The 23,383-nt window shown below is 41.3% G+C and overlaps 1 protein-coding gene across 1 annotated transcript in view; it reads right to left on the reverse strand.

Annotated features, from left to right (window-relative positions):
* The window catches only part of LOC133252724 (guanine nucleotide-binding protein G(q) subunit alpha), a 313,335-nt gene extending 290,962 nt beyond the window's left edge, over positions 1-22,373 (reverse strand). Inside the window, exon 1 of the mRNA XM_061425586.1 lies at positions 22,145-22,373. Within this exon, the coding sequence (XP_061281570.1) occupies positions 22,145-22,280 (136 nt within the window). The 5' untranslated portion in view covers positions 22,281-22,373. The remainder of the gene's footprint in view (positions 1-22,144) is intronic.
* Positions 22,374-23,383: the final 1,010 nt, after the last annotated feature.

Here is a 23,383-nt window from a genome sequence, read left to right on the forward strand (position 1 = left end):
AGATGAAGATCTGGTCTTTATTTTGCAACTCATGGTAAGTAATTAATAGTTTGAACAGAAGAGGACCATAATCAATACAGTTGAAAAGTCACTAAGAGCAACAGGGAAATGGACAGAGTGTGGGCAGTCCTTATCTAAAACATCCCCACTATCTATCATTCTTGTAGGGCCAGCCCACTGGGAAAGTTGGTATCTGCCTGGTCTAGTTTGGAGAAAGAGGCCTAATACTATCTGAAGGGTAGATATGTGAGTATTCTACATGCATATAATTTTTCAGAGACCAAAACGTATTATGAAAGAAGGAAAATAATAATCCTATCACCGTGCATGTGTCTGGGTGATGATCTGGTGCTTTCAGGAGTGTACACAAACACCATCCCACACAGGGCAGCCCCCGGTCCATAGGTCAGACTGCAGTGCGAACCCCTGCCCCAGGCACCCATATTAATCAAGCTGAGACCCTCAGCAGTTGATGACGGAGTCTATGTCAGGGGTCCTCAAGACCAGCCCCAGGTCTGATGGCTCACTCAGTGGATTCACAGGACTCAGCATGCAGTCACACTCATGGCCATGATTTATCACAACAAAGCAAGATTAGCAAAGGCAAAAAGGTGCATGGAGCAAAGCTGGAAAGAAACCAAGCCCAGGCTTCGGATGGTCCTCTCTCAGTGGAGTCACACAGGATGCACTTAATCCCCCCAGCCCCAGTAGTGACAGGGCCGGGAAATGCCACTCACCAGGGAAGTTTGCCTGAGCCTGGGAGTTCAGGGTATTTGTCGGAGGGTCAGTCACGTAGGCACCGTCAGCCTAGCACCTGCCAAAATTCCAAACTCCCAAAAGGAAAAGCAGGTGTTCAACATAAACCACACTGTTCATATAAACAGTTCAGGCACCGTGAGCCACTCTAATCAGTTCTGAGAGTGGTGGGAACTCTCTGGAAATCGAAGTTTGCAGACATCCAGTCAAGGGCCAATCCTGTCCTTTCAAAGGACAGCAGCCAGACTTGCTCTGTGAACTCTTTCCTATACAGGGTCACAACACACTCTTGGAGCTTGTGTTCTAATCCTGCTATTGATTTAAAGTCCTGGCTACTTAAGCGGAAGCAAACTTCACATGTAGGTTTTTAGGGGAAACTTGGGGAGGTTGAGTAGTGAAATACAAGGATGTAGGTAGGTATGCCAGTTTTACCTGCATAAATTTGTTCTAACCTGTCGGCTAATTTCAGGAAGTAGTAGGATATAAAACAAATTAATTATGTGTGTATAATAAGAAATGTAATTACACATTTCCATCTGGCTGCAATTTAAAAGAAACATATAGCCCCTGACCTGTAAGATCCCAATTAATTAGGACTGTCTTCTTCCACTGAAATACGGAACCAGCAGCACCCCCCCCAAAAGAGCATCAACATACACAAAAAATCTTAGAGGAAAAAAAACTCTACCAGACACTGAGAAGTAAACCTAGTATTGCTTTCCCCACGCTGTTCTCAGCCTATGTCTAATTAGTACTGCCAAAAAAACCAATAATCTGAAATCTTAGGACTTAAACATTCTTAAGCATCATTTAAACTTAAAGATAGTGCTTTTTCCCTTTAGTTTTATCACACTTTCAGAAACAATGCTTATCTGCAATTCTCCTAAAATTTCTCTTTTGTAAATCTACTACAAAGTGATGAAGGAAGTTTAGATGTTTACATATGTGTGCTAACTTAAAACTCTCTAAAGTAACAAATAAAGGCAGGTTTGAGACTTTCCTCCCAACTCACAAGGAGATTTTGCAATGTAACACACAATTTTCCTAACCTCGGAGCTATGGCTTTAGCTGGATGGGGTAAAAGATCACATGAGGTGACTGGATGAGTTTCTTGGCATGCCAGGAGTAAATTTCAGTTTTCTGCTAGTACGGTTTAGCACAGTGTGTGATGTTATTTCTCATGCAAACAAGAGAGGAGCAAAGAATTTTCTGCAACCTGGATCATATGGTTTTGCCAGAGTCTTTCACCAGTGCAGATTCTCCCCGTTGACAGAAAGGACTGAGTTCACACTCAGAGGCCAGACAGCATTTGTACCTCAAAAGCACTGACACAGAACCTAAGTCTTTATAGTTTCAAGATAACCTATTCATCACCCAGAGACTAAGAGGAAAGGAATAACTGTCAAGGAAAAAACATTCAATGAAATGAAATTAGCACTAATAGTTGTCCCTTATCTTTCCATTTCAGCTGGAAAAGAACACTTGAAAACAGAGTAAGGAGCTATCTAGAAGATTATTTGTGGGGGAGAGGGGGACAAAGGACATTTGCAAAAATGAAAAATAGACCAAAATATTTAATTTTTAATAAAAAATAAAATAATAGTATAAATACAGATTCTGATGCTGATAAATTTATTCATTGCATTCCCTCATTTAGGCAAGCCACCCACTGGAAAACAGGGAAGAGAGGGGGAAAAAAAAAATCAAACAGCCTCTGCACCATCTGATTTACCATGAGTCCTAAGAATTTATATGCAAGAACATACAAAAAGGATTGGAAAAGTCATGGCTTGTGGAGCCATGCATTATTAATTTCAATTTCAACAGATACAAACTATACTTTGCTTGCTCAAAGCAAATGTCAGCACAACCACATTTTTTTTTTCCTCTTAAAAGGAACCTTGATCATTGAAATTATACAAGAAGCACACTTACAACAAGGGCAGCTTCTAAAAGAGCACTTTGGTAAATCAGGGTCACTTCCACGTGCAGTCCTTACCTTGTGAGATCCCGCACATCTTGGAAAGCAGCCATAACTGATCTGTACACACTCAGCATTATTTTAAAACTCAGGTTTGGCTTCCAAGGCTGATATCTCCCGAAAGGTATATAGTATATCTTGTTAACTATAACTGGATTTAGGACAATGTGTCCTGTTGTAAATCCAGGTATAGAACACTTTAAAACATTGGTATTAAGGCCAAATTCTTTTTAGAATAATCCTCATGGGTAAGAAAGAAGGAAACAAAAATGACATCAGGCATTTCAACAAGTTACAACAATCAGGACTAGAATAGAATACATTCTGGTAAATTACCAAATTAATAAAGAAATAAACTTACTCCTGATAGCACTGCTTACAAGGAACAAGCCCTTGTAAGCCTTTTTCAATAAGGCGAGAATCAAAACAATGATATTAAGGTGTATACACACACATGGGCAGGGAGAAAGATTGCCCCATGAAAAGTGACAAGATCAAACTGTCACACAGTCATCTTTTCAGTTAAAAGTTCTAGAAAAAGGGCTCCCCACTACCTCAAAATCAATATCCACCCACTGTGAAGAAGAGCCTTCAACCTATGGTTCGGAGCCACATGGGCACAGGCCAGACTCAAAAGACTGGGGTAAGGAAGGACAAGATCTCTTCTCAGTTTTTGCTAAAGAAACAGACTAATTTACTATCAGCTTCTCTCCCACCATGACCACCACCATCCAACTCGAAGGACTGAGTTTATTTCATATTAAACAATTACACATTCACATATACACATCAGGGCCATGAACAGAGGAGCCTGGCAGGCTACAGTCCGTGGGGTCGCCAAGAGTAAGACACGACCGACTGACTGACACAACACAGCATACACATATCAGGCTTCCCCAGGGGTTCAAAGGCAAAAAGCCCTCTTATAACACAGGGGAAACAGATTCACTCCCTGGGTCAGGTTGATCCCCTGCAGGAGGACACGGCAACCCACTCCAGTATTCTTGCCTGGAGAATCCCATGGACAGAGGAGCCTGGTGGGCTACAGTCCACAGGGTCACAAAAAGTCAGACACGACTAAAGCGGCTGAGCATGCATGCATGCATACACCCACACACACAAACACACTCACACTGAATAGAACAACTTACACTCAATCATCGAATTTCCTACATGAGAAAATTTAATGCAACCGCTAAAAATGTGAACATGATGTCAAATTCTATAAAACAAAGTACACAGAATTGTAAGTTGATTTCTGTCTTTAAGAACTACTTGCCTTAGGGGAAGAAAAAAGCAATTAAACCAATTTGGCTGTAAAGAAAATAGGTACCAAATGAAATCTGTTTCTCCAAAAGTATTCTTTTTCTTCTACATTAAAATTAGAATCCAAAGAGGTCAAGGAATTAGAAAACGCTCCTTAGCTCCTTAATGATCGTGTCCCTTATAAACTGAATGGCTACCTAAACTTTAGGATGGGAGATTAAAACTGGCCAGTCACAATGTGCAGAGTCAGGGGTGCTACCACTTTACACACTCGCCCCATCCACCCAAAAGCAGGAACTCTGAGTTCCGCTGAAGCAGGGCAACCAGACTGCCTGCCATGATGGGAGACCAGGCCATAGTCAAGGAAGAAAAAGCAGATGTACTTTTCTTGATTTCTCGATTTCCTTTTATACCAACACAAATTAAATACTGAGGTCAAATTCAGGTAGTATACTTTGGGTTCTATTTAGTTTAGGGATGCAAACAACAAAGTAAAACCAAATCAACTGGAGGTTTGAATGATGGGCGCTTCCCTGGTGGCTCAGAAGGCAAAGAGTCCACCTGTAATGCAGGAGATCCTGGTTCAATCCCTGGGTTGGGAAAATCCCTGGAGAAGGGAATGGCTACCCCCTCTAGTATTCTTGCCTGGAGAATTCCATGAACAGAGAAGCCTGGCAGGCTACAATCCATGGGGTTGCACAGAGGTGGACAGGACTGAGCAAATAACACTTTCACGTTCACACTCTGAATGATAGACTGTGGGGATCTGATTTGAAGTCTAATACCTTCCACATCTTTACTGACTGTATTAACAAAAACACTTGTCTTAATGTAATTCTTAATAAATCTTATTATGATAGGTTCATCTACTTTTCTCTGAGAATGAACTAGGAAGGATTAGAAATACTAGATGGTGAAAAAAAGTTGAAATGATCTTAGCCTTGGAAAGATGCTCCCAACAGAAGCAGAATGAAATTCAATAGAAAGAAGTGCTCTCAGCAACTTGCAGGGGATGGGGTGGGAGCCATATGCAAATATATAATAAATGCAAAAATGCAGAGGATTGTATGCAGATCATAGACGACCACAAGTCAAAAACAGAGCTACAAATAAATAGTTCTGTACTGAAGAAAAATTATAAGAATCATCACGGTATTGGTAGAGGAAAGTTACAGATGCCCTCTATACTCAAAATTGCTTTTTCTTGGGATGATTTGCTTAGACAAAAGACAAAGATTTCTGAATTCACATGTGTCTCAGTTCGGGAAAAGATACTACTCTGACTTCATAAAAACATACCTCAAATGCTAGGTTCCACTTGGGTTTTTTGTTTTTCTTTTTTAAGAAAACAACTAGAATGATAAAGGGCAAGATGTTCCTGCCTTATAAGAAATGATAGAAAGAACTCAATGTTAAACATAAAGAAGAAAGCAAACCCCAGGTGTGTCATAAGGACAACTTCAATTATTTGGAAAAGTAGATGTGTTCCAGGGGCTTTGAGAGTCCCTGTGTCTTCAAGGGATTGATGAAACTAGTTTCAGGATAGTTTTCAGCCCAGTATGCGAATATTTTCTAAGCAACACAGATAACGGAAGAGAAGTTATTCCTCTTGGGGGAATGATGTTCCTACCACTGAACACAGAAGAGAACAAAATAACAATAAATTGGGAGATCTTACAGAGGTGACTCAAGTACAGGCTGCAAGCTTGGACTTTAAAGCATATAAGAGATACTATAATTATAACTCTCTATGAAAGACTTCACATTTGTTAATTATAGTCATTGAGACTCATAAAGCAGACTTCCTGGAAAGAAGGCAAAGTGCTCTTAAAAACAACAACAACTTCCTTTCCATCCCTCAAAATGTACAAAAAGGAAAAAAGTAGAGAAGAAATCTCATCTTGCTCATCTCATTTGCTATTATTAATGATAGCAAAGGACTTATCAACCAGGCTACCAATCTGCTGGGGTCTATGCACAGCTCTTCTGCTGGTAAAACAGTGTAGTTTGAGGGAATCAAGTAGCCAAGGTTCCGAAAGACTTCCTGGTATCCCTCAACTTGGAGGAGTAAGTAACATCCTACTGAAACTCACCTCTCCTAGCAGAGGGGCTAAAGAGACACTGTATAGCCAAGCAATCCCAATCTCTCCCTCTGACCTGGCAGTGCTGCGGGCTGAAAGCAGGCGTCCTGTGCAAAGTGGTCTAAGAATAAGGAGAAATACACCCAACAGATGCACAGAACAAAAATCCCACAAACAGCAAGGCATCATCTTTCATCAAATGAGAACAATTTCTCATCAAAATGGTGCCACACCCAAAAGGAAAAGGAAAATGGAACTGGTTGTAAAATACAACAAAATTAAGAAGCAAAGCCCACAGATTGAAGCTGCCTGATGCCACAGACCCCACCACGACCTCACTCCAACAACTGAATGGCTAAAAATAGAATATATACTATCATCTTCCAGCCTGCCAGCTCAAGTGCTAAGAGAAAGACACACACAGACCCAAGACAAATAGGGAAGGAAGTCAATGAGATTCCGCCCACACTATTTTTGGACAAACAGTGGGGCCAGACAAAATTTGGAGCATTCCTAAGAAAAAATGAAGACAAGGCACAGAACGTGCAGAAAGAAAAGAAAGAGAACACTCTAGAAGACTTACTCTAGGAAACAGAAGAAAAAACTAAGAATATAACTATTCTCTGCTATTAAGAAAACTGAAGGAAATGTGAAGTGTTTGAAATAGGATATTAAAGAAATAACATAGAAAGAAATTGTCAGAGGCTTTAAAAAAAGAAATAAGGAGGAAAAAAATAATATTGAAGAACTTAAAATTAAATCACTACATCAAATATGTATATTTGATGTAATACATCAAATATGTATTCAGTCATTCAAAACGTACTTACTGACACTTGACATTTATATGCCAACCACTGCCAAATCAGTGTTGCTGACAAGAAACTTAAAATCACACAAGAATGGAGAAATGAAGCCAAATATAAGCAGTAAAATTAAATAACACAACATATTTCTTTTATTTTATATATATAATATATACATGTATCCATAGAACAAAAATTGACTATATATTGGGCTATAATAAACTTCAAAAAGTAAAAACAATACAGACCACAATCTGTTATCAAAATGATGTAAGACAAGGAATAAATAACAAAGGCTAAAAAGAATCACAACCACTTGGAAAATTTTAAACTGTCTTAATCCTGGTTCAAAGATAAAAATCATAAATTTAGAATGTCTATAAAAGAATGATATGAACACTAGGTAGTAACAAGCAGAAAAATTCAAAGCTTTAAACACTTCAAATTAAATCAATAAAATGTTAAAATAATCTAAGAATTTCAAGAAAATTTTAAAAGTGCAACCAAATAAACCTATACTAATTGTAAGAAAGTAATAAAAATAAGGCAAAAATAAATTAATAAGGGTATCAAGACTATACAATGGAAAAAGAATGTCTTTTCAACAAATGATGCTGTTACAACTACATACCCACTTACAGAAGAATGAAATCATAATCCTACCTCACACCATATACAAAAATCAACTCAATGTGGGTCAAAGACCTAAATGTAAAATCTAAAACTATACAACTCTTGGGGCTTCCCTGGTAGCGCTACTTGTTAAAAAACCTGCCTGCCAATGCAGGAGACATAAGAGACACGAGTTCGATCCCTGGGTCCAGAAGATCCCCTGGAGGAGGGCATGGCATAGTCTTCTTGCCTAGAGAATCCCATACACTGAGAAGCCTGGCAGGTTACAGGCCATAGGGTTGCAAAGAGTCAGACACGGTTGAAGCGACTTAGCATGCACACACACATACAACTCTTAGAAGAAAACATGGAGGTAAATCTTTGTAACCTTGGATTTAGCAATATGTAACACAAAAAGCATCAGCAACAAAAGAAAAAATATAAACTGGACTTCATTACAAGTAAAAGCTTCTGTATTACAGTACAATTTTGCACACAGCCAAACCTCATCGGTTCTATTTTCTTTTTCCCTTGGAGATATTCATCCTAGGGCACTCCATTCTTCCATAGATAAAAAGGTCAATTTTCTAGAAATATCTCAGTTATTAAAGTTGAAGCTAAAAGTGGTTTAAAAAATCTAACTAAATCTAAAGTAAACCTGAAACCTAAACTAAATAACAGATAGAGGCACCTGTTAGTTATTTTTGTAAATAAGCAGTTTAGAAAAGAAATTGAAGGCTTTATAACAGAAATTCAATAAATGCAAGAATTTTTTTGCCCATCAGATTAATAAAAAATCTAATGATAATAAGATGTGCCAAAACAGTTAATGACATAAACTAGAGGTGGGAAATAAATCAACACAACCTTTCTAAAAGGCAGAGGGTGGTAATGTGTATCAGAATGTTAAAGAAGCCTATCATTGAACTAATGATACAACTTTGAGGAACTTATCTGAACATATAAATGTACAAAGACGGATCCCCTACAATATCGAGCAGTGATTATGAAAAAAATTTAATGGCCTCAAACTAAATATATATTAACAAGGGGTCAGGTATGCTGGCATACAGGGGTGGTGTGCTGGCAACTTTTTAACTAGTTTTGCAGGTGTGGGTAAGGGAGAACTCTTATTCGTAATATTAGCCTATTTCTGTGGTATGAATACCCCAATCATGGCTATTTCAAGCTACCAAAATGAAGTCAGTAAATGCAGAATTGAGAAGAAATGTATAAAACTGGCTTTGATGAGCAGGTGCAAGCTAGCCACAGCGCACCACTGCATGTTTCCTAATGCACTGGACCAGTAACAAAAAAACGCACCGCAACACTAAAAAGCCATAAATATGATACAAAAGATTTATATTAAATGGCAAGATATCCATTACATGTTACTAGATGAAAAGAGCCGAGCACATACAGAACAACTTATGCTGTACTACCTGAGATGCTGTAAATTTATGTGTATGCATTTCATTTTCATTTTGAAAGAAAAAGAACCATACAACAGTGATGTGTAAACAGTATATTCAATTGAGTTTCATCCATAACAAGAACAGCAAATCTGATTTTTGTGGAGTATCTAAACCAGATTAAGATTTTTATTTTAAAAAAGAATAGCAAAAGATCACCAGATTTGGCTTCAAAGTAATTAAAAACTTCTGTATTAAATAATACAAAACAAAGTAAAAGAAAAACAACAGACGGGGATTAAATTATTTGCAGTAAACATGAAAAAGGCTAATTTCATTGTAAGCTCGAGTTCACAAACAGGCAAAGGAAATGAAGAGACAACTTACAAACTAAGGAATTCAACTAGAAACAAACATACAGGAAACGGTCGGTCTTACCAGTGATCAAATACGTGCACGTTTTAAGTGCGTACCTACCAATTTATTATAATCTTATTATAATGTTCATGATGTTGTAAATGATACACAGTCATTTCAGAATATGTTTAAGATGTATGTAATCAAGAATTATAAAATTTTTCATATCCTCTAACTTAGAAGTAACAGTTCTATTTATCTATTCTAACAAAAGTGTGCAACTGTGTGTGTTTTAAAAAAATGCGATCTATGCCAAGAACTTCATTACAGTGTTACTGGAAAATTGAAACACTGGGAGAAACCTAAATGCTAAAAAAGAAAAAAAGAGTAAGCAAGCAAATTAATATATACCCTCTAACAGAATATTATACACCAATTCTAAATATTAATATGAAGTTTATATAGGCACACAGAAAATGCTTATAACATGTTAAATTGTACAGTATGATTACATCCATACAAGAAACATAAAAATAAAACAGTCTAGAAAGGAATATACAAAACACAAAAAAATCATGTTTTTTTTGCATCAGAATGGTGCATTTAAACTTATGAATAAACTTTAAAACATTTTCCATATTTTGTCTAATAAACTACTGCATTATTCATAAAATTTCAAAAACACTGAAAAACACAACAAAAAAATATTATGAACAGTCATTTCAAAGGCCATGAAAATAACAAAATGTAATTCTTAATCATGTAAGAAAATTCTTATTTGGAAGAAAAGTACTCCTTGACTCAAACTTTGTATATTCAATACAATAGTTTGTTTATTAAAGTTTGTTTATAGTAAGTTTAATATATAATAGTTTGTTTATAGTAAGTTTATTAAACCTTAAGCAACCATACCATCAGAGGATATATCTCTCAAATGCTTTTCATTATTTCATTTTAAAAGGAGAATAAAAAGCAATATAAATTCAGGTAGTAGCATACTGCTTGAAGATATATAAAGAAAGAATATTTGTTATAGAAAAAATAAATGATTGTGTGATGATGTAATTCTGTATTAGTGGTGCATAACACTTTAATTCTGGGAAGGATACATTGTAATTTGAGTAGCAATTCACAGATAGACCCTAGGGATTTAGAAAAACCCTGGACAAGAATCCCTGTTCCCATCATAAGCATGGTCTGGAGTGGAAAGCCCTACAGAAAATGTGTTTCTCAAACGACGTATCTGGTGACTTCTGTGAAAATGTATTTGGAGTCAAGATTTCCCTGAAGTCTAATGACTTCCTCCATTAAAATGCAATCCTTTGTCAAGAATCATATGGATGGGGAAATACAAATTATTTATCTGAAACTGATCAAGCAAGATACAGGTATCTCCTCTGACCAGAAGATGGGAAACCAAGGAGACCCCTTATTACAAGAGTTGACATGTGCCCCAAATGTTCTAGTCATTTCTAAGGTGCTTCAGACAACATCTTAGATGGTGACTCAACACGTAACGGGATGTGCAGAGGTTATCCCATTCATTACTTTTGAACACATCAACGCCCTGCCACCTCTAGAATCCATGTCTGGCCCAAGGTTGGCTCGAGAGAAGCCAATACTATGTTAATTCATTAGCTCTTAATCCACAGGGAATGATTAGAATTAGATCAGCCTCTAATAAAAAAGAGGCTGATTTCAAGTATCTTTTTGTTTCAGCATTCATTAGCTCTGCTCTCAAATTATTCAAAATTATTCAAATTATTCAAAATATATTTGCCTACATTTTGAATCAAGAAATCCACTTAATTATATTATGGACAAATGAAGCCCATTTTGCATGATGGTTGTAAACAGACTTTAGGGACCCTGAACGATCTACTCCCTGGACTTGGATATGACAGCCCAGAATGTCAACAGCTCCTAAGAGAACACAACCAACACACAGGTGCCCTTCTCAGCTAAAAATTACAAATGACTTTTATATTACATCACTCCACCCAAGCAAGAATACACTGACAAGAATATCTCGTGATACAATTTATCTTACTGCCTCGGGCAACTGAAAAGGCACTCTACTATAGGAGAAGCAAGCCACTGGGAAAGCAGATTTCCTGAGCAAGAGACGTCCTAATAACCCATTACCAGATTAGCAGAGTTCTCTATACAGTAATAGATGCATTTCTATCACCTTAACGGAGAAGGCGATGGCACCCCACTCCAGTACTCTTGCTTGGAAAATCCCATGGACGGAGGAGCCTGGTAGGCTGCAGTCCATGGGGTCACGAAGAGTCAGACACGACTGAGTGACTTCATTTTCACTTTTCACTTTCATGCATTGGAGAAGGAAATGGCAGCCCACTCCAGTGTTCTTGCCTGGAGAATCCCAGGGACGGGGGAGCCTGGTGGGCTGCCGTCTATGGGGTCGCACAGAGTCAGACACGACTGAAGTGACTTAGCATAGCATAGCAACCAGCTAACAGGGAAAAAACAACAACAACAACAACAAAATACTTGGAGGAGTCGGGTTATAACTCTTCCTTTTGATGTGTGAATGGTTTTCCTCAGGACACAGTCTGACCTCAGCTATCTAACCACCTCTGGGAGCAAAAGGACCCAAAGAGTGCATGCAACAAAAATGCCTCCCATGATCTGGGAGAGGAAGGGCATGGTAGATGTGACGACAGTGCAGAAACTCCGTAGGGAGCTGAGTGGAGCTGAGAAGTGGAAGCTGCCTTGGCCGGGCTTGGCCTGCTGGTGTGGCCAAGTCAAGGCACAGCACAGAGCTCCTCTTCTCTGCTCTCCTCCTTTCCTCCACAGCTTAAGGAGCACCTAGCTACTCCACCTCTACAAGCAGCAATATCCTCTGCCCTGCCTGGCACCTCCAGTGGGTCTGGGCTCTTGTAACAATGTTTCTCCAAAGCTAGGATTTGAGTCCAGCTGTTCCTTCTTTGGTCACAGAGCCCTTTCTTCAGATTGCAGACAAAGTAGACAAAGGACACAGGAAGTTTCTCTGATCATGGTCATGACAATTATGTGCAGTTCAGAGGCCATAGAAGTGTGTGTGTGTGTGTATACACACATACAAATACATTTTTAAAAAATATGAAATGTCTTACTTCATAGTACGAATGTGTCAACCCTTATCTATTCTTCTGGTTTCAATGAAAGCCCCAAGGGAAAAATGGGCACCATAATGGAAGAAGAAAAGGACACAGGTGGTCCATCCAAGGGTTAACTCTAAATCTTTCCTAGAAAGCCCTGGAAAAAGCACCCACTGGCTCCAAATACAAAGCATCCCCCAATGTGCTCCACTAAGGTGTGTGAGGCACTCCCAGTGCTCAGGGTCAAAAAGGCAACCTGCCGTCACTGAAAAAGGGCAGAAATGCACTTGGGCAGCAGAGATTCCTTGCAAGCAAATGAAAAGCATTACTTAAACGTCAGTGGAGAAAGAGGAGGAGGAGGAGGAGGAGGAGGAGTGAGTCCAAGGTAGCTGCCTAAGAGTATCTAAGAAAACACACAGAGGCCTGAGCAGGGCCGCTCAGGAGCACTGAGCCTCCGTGTCTCCTAGGATGTCACCCTTCCTACAGGAAGCAAGAGACTCATGCTGATATGACAGGAGGCTTTTGATACCACTCCCTGAGAAGGCAGTGAAACTATCAGCAGTGTGCCAGGCAGCACAAGGGCAGCTCCAGGCAGACTCGCTAACGCCACCTCACAGCTCTGGCCCAGAACTCTCCAAGCCGTCTGTGCCTGCCTGTGGGGAAGAGAGAGGAGAGTGAGAGTGCCCAGGGGGAGCGCACCTGACCTGGCTATGCCTCGCATGGTGGCTGATCACTCCTGGGAGGTGGAGTCTCAGGTGCCTTGTCCAGGGGTAAGAGAGGGGCTGCAAAGTGGCTGAGATGCCAAAGCTGCAGAGGGGAAGCAAAGAAAACTTCCAAGTTCAAACAGCCCTTAGATATGGTCCAATCTCTGCATTCTGTGGGTTTCTATAGAAACAGTAAAGGAACAAAGGAACAAAACACCCTCGGGTTAGTTCAGAGTGGTAGGGAAGGAGTTCTCGATGGCCTTTCAGTTACGGGCTTTAGAAAAGACACTCGTGACTGCGGCAACGTGCAGAGCCATAGGAGTATTTCGTGGTTTGCTCAAATAAACTCTTACAAAGCCAGGGTGCCATTGTTTTTGCATTATTTACTGGTATTCAACAAGAGTCAGAGAGAAAAGAGAGTTAAACTCTTAACAAGTACCTCAGCATTCTTTTAAGGGCAAACCAGGAACAAGAATTAAAGTCATCCTATATTATTAGAACAAGTCAAAGGAAATGGGTCAGCTCTTTAGGACAAGAGGAAAATTGCATTTGCCATCTGCAGAAAGAACCTATAATATAACGAACGAGCTCTGAAAAGTGTAGATCTTAAAATATCAGGTCACATGGCAAGAAAATTTCATTGCATCTCTACCTTAAAAAATAAATAAAACCAAAAAACCTACTCAGACTGAATGTATAATGAAAGCAAAGGCTGCTGCTCAAGCCACTGTCCCTATGGGGAAAGAAACACAGAAAGAGATGTTTTAAAGCTCTCAAGTAAGTGAGGTGAAGACATTCAAATCAACAAATGCAGAAGATGCACTATTACCCAACAGAGGACCCCAGCTCCTTCTCCCCTTCTAGCACACGCACTGCATCCTATTTTGAAACCGGGTGGCCTGTGATAGATGATCCAGCTTGGGCTCGCTAGCTTTCTGCTGGTAACCACGCACCAATCTCAAGTTCCCGCCCTCTGGAAATGGAAGGAGAATTTTACATTTTGTTTGATAACGTCTTTTGTTTTGCAGACCACAGCGTTGCTGCAGAAAGTTAATCATCTCCTAAAAGCATATTCGCAAGTGTCTTTTAATGCATTAAAGCACCCAACTTCCCCTCTCACCAGCTCACAGCCACATGATGTTTAAAAGAAGCACCAACTTGGAAGTTCCCTAAATCTTAAAGAAATGCACCCACCAGAGAATCTAAGGAATCCCTCCTTGCATTTGGTTAAGGACACTGCGATTAGAGTAATTGGGTGGGTGGGATACCATGGAAGGGTCTTTGGGGGGGGCCTGCAGCAAAAAGCTGGAAGACTGAGTAATGGGTGGATGAGACTGCTTCATTTCTCTCTAGAAACAACTGCTCAGCAGCAGTCACCAGGAAATACATGGAAAAAGCCACCAATCACCCCACCACCTCTTCACCAGATAGAAATGTAAAACACATAAAGTAAAAATGAAAACCATGAAAAAAAAATTATTTAAAACCATAAAAGAAGCAAAAGAAAAACTCTCCTTCAATTATTTACTAAGTGATGATGATTGAAAAAAAAACAGGGGGGGGGTGTCAAATTTTGGAAAGAGGCAATTAATTCATGATTTCAGTTCTCCAAAGGGGGAAAAAACATGAGGCTATCTCTCAGAAATATACATGAACATGTTTCTAAACACCACTATCTACTTCCTGCAACAGAGACAAAAAGTCTCACTCTATTTTTTTTTAATTTGTGGATCAATTATTGTTCCCTTCTGTGAGGTTTCAGAAATATAATAGCATTAAAAACATTCTGGTTCTGACCACACCACAATCCATCACACACTTCCTTGAAAAAACTATTTTGTTTTCAAAGCAGTCAAACCGCTCACAATCCAAAATTAATCCTGTAATAAAGGTGTGTAGAATCTTCAAATTTCAAAGGACCTGTGTAACAGTTTTCCATTCAAATTGCTGGATAAACTACGATCGACTTTTCAACCTGCAACAATTATGAAAATGTTCGACTAAATCATTTTCCTAAGACAATGAATGAGAAGCAGGCATAGAGACAAAAATGACTTTGCCTTTAAAACAGAATTTCTTTTACCATGCCCCAAGTGGCCCACAAAAGGACAAAGAGGTGTGGTAAATGGAGAACAAATCAATGATACCCATTAGAAGAAAGCAAAATGTTTAAATTCACTCCCTCCAATTGCTCTCTGCTTGCTTCTGGGAACCCAGCTGCCCACCCTGCCCCCATCGTCCTACATCCACAAGTTCCCAGATACTGAGTCCCCAGTTACACCAGAATGACTGTAAACTGAGCAAGAGAAAGTGCTTCGCAGAGTTACCAAGAAAGAAGGGCCACTATCATTGTCCTCATGTAGCTTCCCTGGTGGCTTAGATGGTAAAGGACCTGGCTGCAACACAGGAGACCAGGTTAGATCCCTGGGTCGGGAAGATCCCGAGGAAGGAAATGGCTGTCCACTCCAGTATTCTTGCCTGGAAAATTCCATGGACAGAGGAGCTACATGAGTAGCCCCATGGACTGGGGCTACAGTTCATGGGGTCACAAAGAGTCGGACACAACTGAGCAACTAACAAACACATACAGCTTCCACTTGAGTTAGAAACACAGGGCAAATGGTCACTAACTGTTTCTCACAGTTAAAGGCAAAAAAAAAAAAAAAAAGATACACCGGCTCCGAGGAAATAATATATATCACTCAGGAGTTCAAATTCTCAAGACCATCTGCTTCCCCAGTTGTGTAATCCCCGGGAAGCTTCTAGAATGGCCTTCAGATTATTTTGTCTTTTTCTTTGTATTAAGAGCCAATCAAAAAGCCAGCCCCAGGAAGGATAACACCCAGAAGGACATGTCAGGCTGAGGGCGTCAACTGTAAAACAACAAGAACTGTGAAAATTGCTTGTAGTCTTTCCTGCCGGCAAATAAGAAACAAGGGTGTGTCCCACACAGCACATTATTTTATACACAGTAGGTGCTTAATATCTGTTCATTTGACCAACATTCCATATGCAACTGTTCTTTCTTATGGTACATCTGGTTTAAAAAAAAAGAAATTTTAGAGGAAATGTTTGTTTTCCCTAAACTGGCAAGTGTTTGTTAAATAAATGAATTTGAAGATCTTGATAACTTTATTTTTAAATAATATTAATTTTGTTCTTCAAAGTGAAATGTTAGGCTCTTAACAAAATATTCTGCACTGATTTCAGAAATTATGGCTAGGTATAAAGGTCAACCCCAGAGCTATTTAGCAAATTCAGTCTTTGGTTCTCAACACTGATATGGATGTTTATTTTGTTTATAAAGCCCAGATTCATGACGACCTAAGATTTATGAACTCATTTATGACAGAATATTTAGGTCCTTTTTTTCCTTTTTATTACATGGCAGATAAGAAATCAGACAGGTTCTTTACATATCGGTAAGGAAACAAATCATAGGTGATTTTCAAACAACTGCCTATAATTTTATTAGTAACAGCTGTTCACACAAAATAATGTTTGGGTCTGAGAATAGCTCTTTCTTTAATGGTACTCCATCCGGCAGAACAAGAAAACACTCACTGTTTACTGTAGTCAGTTAGTGCCACAGATTTAATTACCAACAATCACACATTTTTCCTTCTATTACTATTTCACACTTCCCTAGGATTAATTCTGCAGAGATCATAACATTGCTTTAAAGCCATTATAAAAGTTTCCCTTTGAAAAGTCACTGCCCTCCCCCTTCAACCAGAAAATGAGACTTAAAATTTGTTGTTACAAATACTTGCATTTCCCTCAACCCAAAACAGAGTCTGAAGAAAACAGATTCTCTCCACCTTCTCAGGGAGAAAGCAATCCTAACCTTCTTAAAATGGCTTCTCTCTCTTTCAAATGTACCCTTTGAGCTCTCTTATTTTTCCTCTGTAACCCTCAATCCACACTTCCATTAATACCAAAAGAACTAATAACCTCCCCTTAAAGAAAAACTAATATGAATGCTGGAATCAAAATCATGCTTGGCAAATCTTGTTCATTTCTTTTCAAGTATAAGTTTGCCTGGAGCATGAAGAAAAATGTGTTCCTTTTTACTGCTAAGTTTAGCATAGCACGCAGCCTCACAACTGCAAAAGCTGTTTAAGGTCCTTAAAAATTCATCTGTAATAAAAATCATAACTATATTTAATAGGCATCTCTGAAAACTGAACATAAGCCATCTCGTATAAAGTGCAGCTGGGTTGTTTGATTTTTTTAATGAAAAAGAGGCTATAAAATTTATTTGTAACAAAATGGCTACTAAATTATTCTTCTGATTTTCCTTCCTAAGTTTACCTAAAAATATTTGAATAGATATATACTAGATAGCTTCATTGTTCAGTAGGGTTGTAATTTGCCCCCAAAATTCCCATATGAAGAAACAATACATTAATACATAAGTACGAGATTGGCAGTTATATGGCAGATCCAGACAATGAACCTACATGGTTCAAAGCAAAAATTTTACTCTGAAGGCTTTGTTATTTGGTCAGAGCTCCAGTTTTGATTTTTATGAGGGACGCTGCCACTTCACTCTTCGGATACAAACTATAAATACTTTGTTTCCAAAAAAAAAATAAAATAAGGAAAGAAAAAAAAAGAGGAAATGCATTCAAACAAATCCTGACGTTTAGAAACATATTCAAAACTTGGAAACTAAAAGAGTAGCAAAAATAAAATTAGTTGATCTTAAAGCAGCCTCATAATCACCATATTATGGTATTTCCAGGGAGATTCTGTTATTAGGGGGGCTTAGAAGGAAGCTTTCATTCTGCAGTTCTGAGTAGCCATCCTAGACAGCCACTAACCTCTAGGTTAACTTGGGCAATCGACACCCCCATCCTTGCGCCAGTGACCTCTACAGAGGGGTGGTGGGGTGGGTGTTTTTACCCAGACCTGTATGAATGAACTCTCCACATACGCTACATTTGTCAGAACACTCCCAACCTTCCAGGTACCTTCCTGCTCTGTAACTGTTCGCTCTTCAGTACAAATGTATATTGCTCAAATTAAAATCATTCTTTCTACAATTCCTAAAAGTTAACCACTGTGGTTCTTCTCATGTAATTATATATAGGTAAATTGTAAAAATCTCTTCAGTCACCACCTGTGCGCTACAGAATTTAAAAATTCACTCTGCTGACTGTGTCATGGAGAAAAGGAGATGGCAAAAAGATGAGAGGGTTAAGCTAGCTTCTATACAAAAAAAAGTAACCAAGACATGGTATGATTTCTTTTTTTTTTTCCTTTAAACTTTCATATTTTAAACATGATTGTTATCATTCCCAAATGCAACCAGCACAGAACTGTAATACACTGGTTCACTATGCGATAAAACATCTTACATTAACACTTCCGATCCCAAAACTAATTTGTAATCAATTGGCTCAAAGAGTTACACATAGTTATTTTCAAAGGTCATGATTTCCTCTATCACAGAATAAAAACTCTACATTTCTCCATGTCTCTATAATGTCTTCATTGTCTTATGGTCCCAATTTCTATTAGGTTATAAAGAAGCTTACTTATTCAATAAATACTTACTGAGAGCACTCTATGAGTTAGAGATTGTGCTAGAAGCTGGGATTTTATCGTGTGCAACAGGGAATCTGTCCCTACCCTCCTAAGCTTCCAGTCTAGAACAGGAAGAAAATTTTCAACCACATTTGTAATTCAGTTAGAAGAGCAAGAACATATATTCTTTCATCTAAAACTGGCCTAAACTTTGCCTCTTCAGTAAGTGGAATCCAATCAATAAAAAAAACAGCAAAATCTTTCTTGCTAAATCTTTCTATTTGATGATTAAGATCTGAAGAGTAAAGAGTTTAAAACATGTAAAAGAAGAACATGTTAAAGGGGAGAAAAAAATGTATCTTTAAGAAGCCGAAATTTCCAGAAGAATATAGTTGACCGGAAGCAGGTATTCAATGGCACTTGTTTTATAAAGACTTAAACACAGATTATATTAAATAGTGACCTACGTACCACCAAAGAAATATTTAGTTAATATTTATAAATATTAATTAATTAAAGGAAGTAATGTATATTACATCTAAGAAGTATATAAAAACTTCAGATTAAAATATTCTCTTGTACATCTATGTAGACTACAGTTTTCTTTGAGTTGTCTAAGAAAATAAATACTAACATGAATTCTAAAATACTAAATGAATTCAGAAAATGAATAAACAATTCAAAATTTAATACATTTTATGACAGTAGGTTTCTGAGTTCACTTTTTAAAAAATAAGCATCAAAATAAGTAAGTATCATAGAATATGAAACATATTGGCATAATTGCTGGATATGTATCAAGGCAGACCAAATTTCACTGCCAAGCTTTCATCTAGGCAGGTAACCACTATTTTCTCTTGTTAATTTCTTCACAATATAAAATTAGCTAATTATGTGAACAAGGGTCTCCTGCCAAATACACCCATTTTCCTTAAAATGGCGTCATGCTTTGAACTAAAATTTACTTTGAAAATAATTTTACATTGAATTTCATTTAAATACAATGGTGATCCCTTAATTTAAATAAAGTAGTTAAAAATATTGGTGAATCTTTTGAAGGGCCTCATTTACATGAATGAAGATTCAGTGCACTCATCAAAGCAGCACATCAGGCATCCCTCAAAAGGAACTCCTTCTGATACCTTCCCTGATCCAAATCAACCATCACTCCTCTTCTGGATTCAAAAATCAGAAGCATACACACAAATCTACAGTGAGTATACAGCATGACTACATAGTATAGGTACTGCAGTAGTTATGTTACAAAAGCAACATACCCAGAACATGGAGCTGTAGTACACCTTACGTGATGTCTAGGGATTGGGTTTCTAACAAAAAGTTGTACACTTTTAAAGTGCTAATAAATGTAGGTGCTAAACCGATGTCCTTTTTCTACCACTTCTAATAGGCCATATCAGGGGGCTGGGGTGAGGCTGTATTAAACCTTAGTCAAAAATCTAATAAGAAGGGGAGAATAAAAGTTCTCCACACTACCACTTCAGTGGTAAAATTGTTTTACTTTAGTTTTTGTCCTTATAAAATTATCTCCAAGTTCACTTTTTAAAGCATAATGTGTTACTTAAGTCCGCAGTATGTAACTAAGCATCCATCTATGGGTATTTCCCCAAGTCCTCCTTCTAGACATTCAAACCTAGGCCCGAAACAGACAAATTCCCTGAGCTCTAATTCAGCTGCTAGGAACCCAGGGCTGCCACATTTCAGGCAATGGGGTTGGCCTGAGAGACCTCAAACGCCCTATTCACAGCCAAACAAACAAACAAAGACTCTACACAGGGCAAAAGAAAAAGAAAAACCATCCTCAAGTCTTTCTAAAACACATGCTTTTCCCCTTAATCATGCACTTAAACTCCATTCTTGTCTCCTACCCACTCTAGTTTCTTCTCAATCTTGAGAATTCAGAAAACATTCAACTACACCTTTTCAGCCATGAGAAGTAGCTCAAAATGAGAATAAACATAAAAAATAAAAAGATCTTCCTTTTGCAATTGCAGTTTTCCCCTTCCCTGGCTTCATTCCCTAAAGCCCGCCCCTTTTATCCAGGGTTTGCCTTCTGTTCTTTATAAACGTGCACATTTATCTAATCTGGTTTCAAAATGAAGACATTAAGCATGGCATGTGAATTAACCATTTGTAACTATTCGTGATCATTATGTTTTGTTCCTTCTTGTAAACGATCCAGTACATAAGCAGTTCCCTCCCAAAGGCAATTGGTTCCTTGAACCAGGAGACAGAATGCTCAAGATAAGAAGGAAAATGCATGCTTCTCAAATCAGAATTGATAATATTCTCCTCCAGAAATGTCTGAGAAACCTATTTATTATACACGCAAATATCCAGAACACGAGTGCAGACATTTTTCAGGCCTGTTACTGCAAAGCTGTTCTTCCTAACACAATAGCTCAGAGTTATGTCGCGCTGGCCTGAATGTTGATTCTGAACATTCTCCCAGAGATAATAATCAATAAAATTCCTAGGGGAGAAATGGCATTTTCTTGCTAACTTAATGTGAAGGCAGAATAGTGGGTTATTTTTTAGAGATTAAAGGGACATTTTTTGGTGTTCACTTCCCGTTTTCCTTCTAGCCCAGATTCCAAAGATATTAAATGCTGTCCGTTTTAAACAAAAGGTTTCTATTTGTTCCCATGAGAGTAATTGAGAGGCTGTACTGGCAACTATTGTGAATTCAGGCCTACATCTGGGTTGCCACATTAAACAAAAGATACCCATCGCTGTCAACAACCACACAGCACAACCCTCCCGTATCCCTCATCTTTATCTGGAAGGGATGGTGGAGACAAGAAACACGCCTGTCACCATTAAGAAACTCTTCTGGGCCCCTCCTTTCGGTGGTCTGGTGGCTAGAGAACAGCACTCGTGTGACACATATACATGCTCACCTCCCCGCTCCCGGAATACGTTAGTTAGCCCCCTTTCCTCAGAGAGCCAACCACTCGGCTCCCTCATCATCACTCCTTGGAGAGTCCAGTCGCGAGTCTGTCCACCGTTCCACCATTCGCTCCCGACCCCTAAAAGCACTGATAAAAGATGCACACAGGCCACCCCACCGCACGCCCTGGCTCCGCTTGACACCTAAGGCCACACGCACACACAGTTCTCCGCTCCACCACCCCACCGGGCGCCTCGGCCACGACACTGGAAGTTCAACCCTCCTGCCCACCTTCCCACCCGCGCTTCTCCCCGAAGCGATTTGCCATTCAGCAGATGCACAGCAGACAAACGCGCACCCCGAGTGCACAGCCCTCAGGGCTACCGAAAAGGACAAGCCGAGGCCCCGGGCAGCGCAGCCGCGACCCCTCTGCGCGTGCCTGTGTCTGCACGCGCGCGCGCGCCCTTCAGGGTGCGGGTAGTGGTCGGGGCCGCGCCCGGGGAGGGCAGGGGCAAGCCGCCCGCGCCCGGTGGCCGGGGCCGCAGTACGGGGACTGGGGGTGGTGGGCGGGGGGCGCAGAGGTCCGGCGGGAGGGCCCGCTGCGTACGGCCACGGCGGTACTCACCGAGCAGCAGCAGCTTGAGCTCCCGGCGGGCGTCCCTCTTGTCCCTGCGGAGCTGCCTCTCAATCTCGTCGTTGATCCGCCGGGCTTCCTTGGCCTCCTCGCTCAGGCAGCACGCCATGATGGACTCCAGAGTCATTCTTTCAAAGTGCCTCGCTGCAGCCCCGCCGGCACCCCCTGCTCACACGCGCGCACACACACCCTCCCGCCCTCGCTCCCCCGAGGCAGCGGTGGCCGCCGAGCCCCCGCCGCCCGGGCGCGCGTCCGGGACGAGATCGGGGAACCGCCGCGGGGGCCGCGGCCAGGGCCGGGGCCACCAGGTGGGCCGGGGGTGCGGCGGCTGGTGGCGGCTCGGGCTGCCGGGAGGAGCGAGGCCGGCGCGGGAGGCGGCCGCGGGCGCTGGCTCGGGGGGCGCGCTAGGGAAGGCCGCCGCGCCCGGCCTCGCTCAGACGCCCGCGCCTCCTTCCCCGGGAACAGGCGGCCCGCCTGGCCCCCCGCGCCGCCGCCGCCGCCGCCGCCGCCGAGGCTCCCCTAAGCCGTGCGCCCGGCGGCGAGAGCACATCCACCGGGGCGTCCCCGCAGCGAGCGGTCGCCGACGGCTCCCCGCGCCTGGCGCGCCGGCTCCTAGCTGCCGCCTGACACGGCTCCCGGGCGCCCTCGGCCCTGCCCGCGCCCACCGCCCGGCTCGCGCGCAAACCCGGCTCGCTGGCCCGCCCGCCCGGCCGTCGCGCGCTCCTCCGCCTCCGCCAGACGCCCACCCCCGGCCCCGATTGCCAGGCGCAGAGCGGCTGCTCAGTGCTCGCCCTCCCCCTCGCCACACACACACATTTTCTTCTTTCTCTGAACTGGAGCACAGATCCGGGAGGGAGGCGGCGGCGGCGGCAGAGGGAGGAGGTGGAGGGAGGGGACGGGCGCGGGAGGAGGGGAGCGGGAGGCGGTGCCGCCCGGCCCTCCTGGAAGGCTTTCCTGGGCTCGCAGCCGCCGCGGCGCGCCTCCCAGTGCGGCTTTCGCTTCGCTCGCGCCGCTCCCTGGCTGAGCCGGCCCCCTCGGGCTCTGCGGGCGCCTCCCCCTCCCGCGCCCTCGGTCGGGCCCGCGGGCTCAGCGGTCACGGCTGCCCCCGGCGGGAGGCGGGGCCGGGTCGCCGAGGCGCAGCCCGGGCCGCCGCCGACCTGCCGCTGCCGCCCCGCCGCCCGGGCGTGGTAAACCGGGAATATGGCGGCCTCCGCCAGCCGGCTGCCCAGT

The sequence above is a fragment of the Bos javanicus genome, chromosome 8, assembly GCF_032452875.1.
Source record: "Bos javanicus breed banteng chromosome 8, ARS-OSU_banteng_1.0, whole genome shotgun sequence".
NCBI lineage: Eukaryota > Metazoa > Chordata > Mammalia > Artiodactyla > Bovidae > Bos > Bos javanicus.